The sequence below is a fragment of the Vipera berus genome (assembly GCF_964194415.1).
Source record: "Vipera berus genome assembly, chromosome: 11".
NCBI classification, from domain to species: domain Eukaryota; kingdom Metazoa; phylum Chordata; class Lepidosauria; order Squamata; family Viperidae; genus Vipera; species Vipera berus.
Window position 1 is genome coordinate 2102087 of NC_138214.1, and position 8070 is coordinate 2110156.

General features: G+C 45.4%; 1 protein-coding gene across 2 annotated transcripts in view; it reads right to left on the reverse strand.

The window, feature by feature from the left end:
- The window catches only part of LOC308673226 (fibroblast growth factor 13-like), a gene marked incomplete at its 5' end in the record, with an annotated part of 88030 nt that extends 81162 nt beyond the window's left edge, over window positions 1–6868 (reverse strand). For both annotated transcript variants that reach the window (XM_081336755.1, XM_081336757.1), the window contains 2 exons: window positions 702–1001; window positions 6551–6868. In XM_081336755.1, coding sequence (XP_081192881.1) covers window positions 702–750 — 49 coding nt within the window. The remainder of the gene's footprint in view (window positions 1–701; window positions 1002–6550) is intronic.
- Window positions 6869–8070: the final 1202 nt, after the last annotated feature.

Here is an 8070-nt window from a genome sequence, read left to right on the forward strand (position 1 = left end):
CTCACCCAGAAAAACACAGTGTTGTCTTTTTATTTTACAAAGCAGCCCCAACTCCTGTGGCTCCCCCCCTCCTCGTATAGGCTACATTGCAGACCCCTCTTGGGTTCCTCCTTGCAAAGATCCCCAAAGTGGGCTTTGCTTTCTGTTTCTCACACACACCCTCCTCCTGGCAATGGGGAAGGTCTGAAGCCCCAGCCGTGCAAGGAGACAGCCAGTGGAACACCATGCTCGCTCGCTCTCACACACAAAAGGGAAGCACAAGCGAAGACTGCAGTATTATAGGAGGTCTCTCTTTCACGGGGGTGGGGCAGGGGGGTGTAAATAGGTTAGTTTCCCCCCCTCCCCTCTTCCAGGGGCTGGGATGGGGAGGCAGTGAGGTGGAGGGAAGGAGAAGGTTGAGGAGCTGGGAAACAAACAACCCCCCCCCCAAAAAAAACGCAAAGGTTGAGGAGGAGGAGAGGAAAAGGGATGGGTGAGCTATGGGGCTGACCTGCCACTTCTCCCCCATCCCTTCATTCCCTCATTCCCCCTCCCCCCCTAAAGTTTAGCCAAGCCAGGGAAGATGGAAAGAGAAGAGGTTTTGGGGGAAAAAACTGAAGGACATTCAGACAACTGGAAGGATGGAGGGATGGATGAAGAAGGGCGAGAAAGAAGACCGGGAAGGATGTGAAGGAAGACTCTTTCCGAGCCGAGCTCCTTACCTTTAGAGGCATCTTTGTCTTCCTTCGGCTTGATCACCTTCCCGCTCATAGATCCCAGTTTGGTTGTAAAGATCCCCCAGGATACCGCGTGGCACAGCGAACCAGGTTTCCAAGGAATCAGGGAAGAAGAGAGACGCGCGCGCACACAGAGAGACGGGTGGATGGATGGATGGATGGATGGATGGACGGGCTTCCCCCCCCCTCTTCCTTTCCTTTGGTCCTTTTTTCTTTTCGCCTTCGTTGTTGCTCTTTTCCTTCTTTCGCAGATCGGGGGGAGGAGGGTTGAAGAGGAGGGAAACCCTAGGGGGGGGGGGGCGAGAGAGAGAAAGAGAGCGAGGAATAAATCACGGATCAAACCGGGACCTGACTGGCTGCCTGGTTCCTACGGCGGCGGGTGCCGAAGAATGCGCCCAACACCACCACGGAAGCTTGGAGGGCTTGGTGACCGCTGCTTGGGGGGGGGGAGGAGAAGAGGGGGCGGGGGGCGGCGGCTGCCTTCTTCCCACCCCCTTCCCTCTGGGGAAGGATGAACGGGGATTTGTGCTTCCTGCACCTTTGCCAGATTTCTCTGTCCCCTTGGGCTGGGAGGTTTTGCAGGAGACAAACGCTGGATCTCGACCCTCCCTTCCCTCCGCGCACCCCCACCCTCCCCGCTGTTTTTTTTGCTGGAAGAAATGCTCTTCCTCCTCCTCCTCCTCCTCCCCAACCCCCTTTTCTCAGGAAGCAGCAAAGGCCGGCAGCCCTTCGGCCAGTTTCCCAAGCCCAACAGAGCTTTGGCAGAGGATCCCACCCTCAAAGGCTTCTGGAAGGCACGACACGCCCCTCTCTTTTGGCCCTGCTCCAGACACCCTGGCTGGATGGTCTGGAGGGATTTTAGGGATGATGTGGCAGACAGATGGCTAGGATCGCCTGGTTGGGATTGTTCCTCCCCCCTCCCCTTTGGAAAGCCTAAAGAAGTCCCCCAGGAGAAAGGGGGGTGGCGGGGGGGGGTGTTGTATTCCACAGAACTTGCTGAGTTCCCAAAACCAGGAATCTCAAGGAAAAACTAGAGGAGGTGTTGGGGCGAAGCTCTTTCAGTTCTCCAGGTGAGGCAAGTAGATCTACCAGTTTGGGACCCAGAGCCAAGCGGGACTGTAGTCTCAAACACAGGAAAGGCACCGGTGTATGAAGTTGGAGGAACAAAGGAGGAACAAAGGAGCAGGGTTCCAATATTTGAGGGGCTCCCACAAAGAAGAGGGGGTCCGCCTATTCTCCAAAGCACCAGAAGGCAGGAGAAGAAGCAATGGGTGGAAACTAATCAAGGAGAGAAGCAACCTAAAACTAAGGAGGAATTTCCTGACAGTTAGAACAATTAACCAGTGGAACCACTTGCCTCCAGAAGTTGTGGGTGGAGGTTTTTAAGAAGAGATCGGACAACTAATTTGTCTGAAATGATATAGGGCTTCCTGCCTGAACAGGGGGTTAGACTAGAAGACCTCCAAGATCCCTTCCAACTTTGCTATCGTGTTATTTTGAGCAAAGAAGTCCATCGGTGACCACTAGCTAATGGATGGGTGGGAAGAGAGGAATAAACAATACACTCTTTTATCCTCCATCCTTCCATGGAAATAAAAATGCACAGGCAGATCCATAAAATTCTCTTGGCAATAATATAACTGTCTATGGAGATTCTCAGTCATATAGGTCATGGTTATCTCAAAGATGCTTTTTGCAAAAGGCAGTTGGACTTTCTCGTGTTTTTTTTTTCCTGGAAGACATTTCACTTCTCGTCCATGGAAGAAGCTTCTTGGATGAGAAGCAAAATGTCTTCGAGGAAAATGCCTTTTGAGAATAGCACCTGTCAGGACCCACCCCAAACCATGTCTTAGGAAGACAAAATTCTTGGAGTCAATTCTATTTCAAAAAATCTTTACTATGACATGCTTGGTTGTAGGAATACGAGACAGGACTTAATATTATTCCACGAAGTAAACCCTTATAAAGAGTTCCCGGTTTAACCCGCCTTAGCCCCATTTGGTCAGTCCCCCATCCTTTATCTCGTATCATCCCTCTCGTGGGAAAAAGGAACTTAGGACCTTTCATGTTTATTGCTCTCTTCCGTGACACAAGCCAGATGCTAGCCCCCCCTTTTGTTTCCCCAGTTCAAAAGGCTTCTCCTTTCCTTTGAAATGCCTAATACCAGTTCAATACACATCCATTCTCTTCTCTTCGGGAGATGGCAGAATCCATGGAATAATGTTTGAAACATTCCATTTATGAATATGATATAAATGGATTCTGACAGCACCTTTGAGACAATATAGTATAATCTTCTTCCAGGATAATTTTCAACATCCCAGTCTAGACTTCTGAAATGTTCTGGTAGATTCCATCCAAGTATAACCAACTCAGTTTTTCCAAATCAGCTAAAAAAAGTAGGCACCCATGAACATCATCTTGAAAGATTTCCAAGGGTGGTAGAGAAAAAAATTCTGCCCCATCCATATTTCTTCTGTCGGCTCTCCAGGAATTTCATAGGAGGAAGAGCTTCATCTTGGTCTTCCCATCTTTGTCCAATGGGAAAGGGACAGTCCTGATTCTCCTAAGATTTGGGGATATGCTAAACTATTTTCAAGGACAGAGGGTGCAATGTGATCTGGATTGAGTGGTGTGACGTGTCCTTAAATGATGCGTTGAAAGCCACATTCTCGAAAGGGACAGCTGGCGCCAGGGGGAAAAACAATAATTGATTTCATTTGGCTTGATGCTTAATTCAAATTAAATATAGTTAATCAAATTCCTCTTTATGTATGTATTTAATAGCTTTCTTTGCAATTCAGAAAGAGCTTTGGAGGCCACCAAAGACCACACCTGAGCCTCTGAGGGCTTCATTACAGCTTTTGATGGTGGACCTCTGTTTCAGGGAAGGTCACCTTGTCCATCTGGACTTTTGGAGGCAGCTGATCTGAAGCTGTGGAGCTGTGGTGCCTACAAATCAGCATGCACACGCACCCTCTCCTTCTCCCTTCCTCCAGTTATAAATTTGGTTTTGCAGTTTAATAACATATGTCCACCTCCATATGTCAGGACAACCTGATACGTTTCTGATGATTTCTTCTGCACTAGGAAAATAAGATATAAGATTATGCCTTTCTTGATGCTGACTTTTGGAAATCTGGACATCAAATTTTTAGCATCAGGAGCCCAGTTGGATTCATTAAGCCTGGAAACACAACTTGAAATTTAGCCCAAACTGCCTCTTTCCCAAACCAATGAAGTGTTTCTCTTCTACACCTAAAGTTTCTCTGGAAAAGAAGAACATGAGGGTGTAGAAAAGAGGTATTTTTTTTCTCATCTAGAAGGGGGATAGAAAATTCCTCTCTAAAGATAGGCCTCGTTTCTCCACCAGGTAACTCTGTTGCTGATTTGTACAACATGCCACCCTAGACTAAATTAAGAGTTGGTTGTTTGGAATTGGATATGCTGTGGGAAACGTATCCCTTCCCTTCCTGTGCAGTGTGAACCAGGCAATCACATTCCTTCAAGGTTTTTTCCCCCCAAAAGAGGATGGTACAGCTTTTACAATGGCACAAAGAGAAGTGAGGATGTCTCAAAAGGCACGGCAACTCTGCAAACCAAATGCCTCATCTAAGTGAACCCAACTCTCCTGCATGGAAGACCTCTGAGGTGTCTTCTAGATGTGGAGACTCCAATTCCTAGACTTTCATTTTACACTGCAGAGAATTCTGGTAGCTGAAGTCCATGTGTTTGAAGGACTACTAGAGAAAGCTGTGCTGAGGACCACCAGGTGCTTACTTATTCACACATTACATTTCCAGACGACCCCACAAGTTCTAAGAGAGAGCTGCAATTACTGGGTAGACTTTGCAGATTCTTTCAAGTTGCCAAATATGCAAATCAATAGGATCTTTCTTTAAGGGTTATTGCTTAAAAGCTTCCAGCTAAAAAGACCGATTCACACACTTCTGAGTCAAGGAGCACCAGCAATTTAAGAGTGTCTGATGATAGATGACAGGTGCATTCCCAGATGATGTCACTCATCTACTGCCCAATCAGAGCTAAGGAGTTCTCAGACAGAATTTAATGAGCAGGAAATATTCCCCATCTGAATTGTCGGGCTGGTGGCAGTTAATTCAGGTTTCAAAATTCAGTGCAATCGCAGGAAAAATACATCAGTAGGGTTGTCACTGACATTTGCCAGCACAGGACTTGTTTTTCTGAATTGTGAAAGCTTTGGAGGTGACCCCAAATGTTTCTGTTTTTAGAAAACCGTCTCCTTCTGCTATAATCGAAGGAGTAATTTAGAACAATGCTCTGAAGTTGATGAACTCCAGAAGCTGGACTGTGCTGGACTCCATCATTCTACTATACTGTTGACTGTTGGAAGAAAAATAATGTAAAAACAATAACACCAAATTAAATGGTCATTTTATTCTTCACTCGAGTCACGAATGACCACACTCTTCACTGTACAGCCTATTTAACCCTTCCTTCCTTCCTTCCTTCCTTCCTTCCTTCCTCCCTCCCTCCCTCCCTCCCTCCCTCCCATTGACTGGCTCCAAGCTGGCTGTAATTCAACCATCTTGTGATCTAAATATTCATACTGAGTTTCAAGAAGAGTCATTACTCCCTGTATATTATACAGGAATGGAAACTGGAGAGTTGTACCGCACTGCTTGTTGTGGCTAAGTATTTTCTTCAATCATTCTCTCACTTATAATTCAGTATCTAAACATAGCTGGGTATACCACTGTCCACAAGGACCTGTTGGTTTGGCTCCCAGCACAGATGTTTTGTGAGGAAAACAATCAGATCCCTTGGACTAACCACAGATTATTCAGGGCTGTTGTGAGGATAAAATTAGTTGGAGGGGATTCTCAACCCTGAGCCAGGAGAGCGTTTGAGGGGTCCTTGATGCTCTCTGAGCTTGCTTGTTTTCTTGCGGACGTTTCATTATCCAAACTAGGTAACATCATCAGAGCTAGTGAGTAGTGATGTTTACTAATTTTGAGTAATGAAACATCTACAAGAAAACAAGCCAGCTCAGAGAGCACTAAGGACCCCTCATTTCACCTCTGAGCTACAAATATTTTCCTTTATTGGAAGAGAGTTTAAAAATACAAGGAAATAAGTAACTATATTCTTATGGTTTTAAGCTTAATTTGCGCCTCAAAAGATATAAGACAGCCAAGACAGATGTGACTCGCTTAACCAGAAAGCCCAAATCTCCAATGCAGGAAGAATGCAAGAAATATTTCTGGAAGGATTTATATTTTCAAAAAAGTAGGTAGAAATTCTCAGAATTTCAGGCAAAAGGGCGTCAAGAAATAGCAAACTCTCATCTTCTCGTCGCTGGCCGTTGTCCAGTTTTGCAGAGTTTTCCAATATGGCCACGTATTATTTTTACATGGGTTATTGTTGACAAACACTAGGAAGGCTAGGGCTGTTCCCTTGGGAAGACTGAGGAACAAAGGAGGCTAAATATTTGTGAGAAAGAACCAAAGAAGGTGGGTTGAGACTCTTTTCTTTCAAGAGAAAAGCATCCTTTCTGCAGTGAGGGAAAAAGACGAAGAGACCAAGAGATGGACAGAAGAAGTTTCATAAAGCCAAGTTTGGAGAAAAGTAAGTAGGGAGAGAAGTTCTTCCTCTTTCTGGGTGCTAAACTTTTTAAACAAATTTATGTGGTCGTCCAACTCTCACATAGATGACCTTCAGGATCAAATGTTCTGATTGCACAGGGAAAATACAACTTAAGAGTTCCTGTTATGGAGCTGGCTTCCATCCATTGCGATTATAATCACAGGGATGTCCAATTGCCCCCCACCCTCTGAATTATTGCTGCCACCTACCTTAATCAGAGAAAGAGGAGAGCTGAAAGCTGAGAGGCTAGTCTTTGTTCTCAAAGATCCCCAGTAGGCTTTAGAAAAATCCTGGATTAATCCATGCCATGCTTCTTTCTGGCTCGTTGTCCATGAATACAAGAAACATCAACTCTGGATCTTTAATATTGCCTCCTGGCTTCCCCTGAGACTTGGGCTGCAGAAAGTAATCCCAGCAACCTCCACCTCAGGAGGCCACCGAGAAGAACGATGCGATGGAAGCTTTGGATGGAAGCTTTGTTCTCATCCCCAAATTGGTGAAGGTTTGGGGGGATCAAATCTGGAGACCTGTTGCTCCCAGGCAAAGAAGTGACAAGTCACAGGGTGCTTCTTCCTGCTATTTTTAGCAAAACAGAATTCTCCAGGCTGTTTTGGCTTCCAGAATTGCTCTGCCAGAAGGTGCCTGGAAGAGCAGCTGCGATCGTCTCGTTTTACAGCTTCAAGGCAACCTCTTCAAGCGCTCGGAATACACTGGGGAGACACAAACAGAGAAAGGGAGACAAACCTCAGGCTTTTTTTTTCTTCTTCTACATGCTAGTCATGGTCGTTCTCACTTATGACATTATTTTTCACAGACCCGTCTCCCATCATTTCCCAAGGCATTCGAGGCAGCAGCAGAAACTCTCTGAAATTCCAATTTTATCTCAGCTAGAACAGCCCTCCCGTTTCCAACAGGTGATGTAACAGGCTTCAAAAACCAAAGATTGGATTCTGAAACAACATCCCAGGGCATGTATATTCACTTGTAGACAATTTCCATAGCGCCAAGTGCTAGGTTCTAGGCAGAAGCTCCCAGCTTAAAGGTCAGTACAGTATTAGGGTTTTTATTAAGCCTGGCACCATGACTTCATGGTCCTTCTTCTGTGGTCACAAGACTCCAAGACCTGATCTTGACCGGGTAGCAAATGACTGGAACATCTGAGGTTTTCTCAGATAAGAAATGCTTTGTAGCTCTGCAAAGATTTTCCTCCCCTTCTCTCTTATTCAGCTAGCAAGAGTAAAAAACAACAACAAGCAGGTTATCTCAGAAGGAGCTCTAAACTTCTAGAAATTTCCCTGAAAGGAAGGAAATATCAAAATATGTCACTTAAATCCTTGAAATACAATGATCTTCTTCCGCATTGCCACTCAATTTCTCTGGTCGTTTCTTTTAAAAACACGATTAAATCCAAGAGGGATTAAAATGAGCTCAGGGAATGCTTACATTATAAGACGATGGGCTCTCAACTGGGTGGAGAGGAAATTTTAGAACTGGGGGACTATCATAGAAAAGGCCACCTGGCAGTGTTCCAACCAATTGAGTGTCCTTGAATTGAGATCTTATAATTTTATTTCTTTATTTAATTGTATCCCATCATTAAAGATAACTTTCGAAGTGTCAGACACACCTTCCTTCTCCTCCTATTTTCAGCCCTGTGAATTGGGTTGAGAGAAAAGTCACCCAGCCAGCTTTCCATGCCTAAGGTGGGACTAGAACTCACCATCTCCTG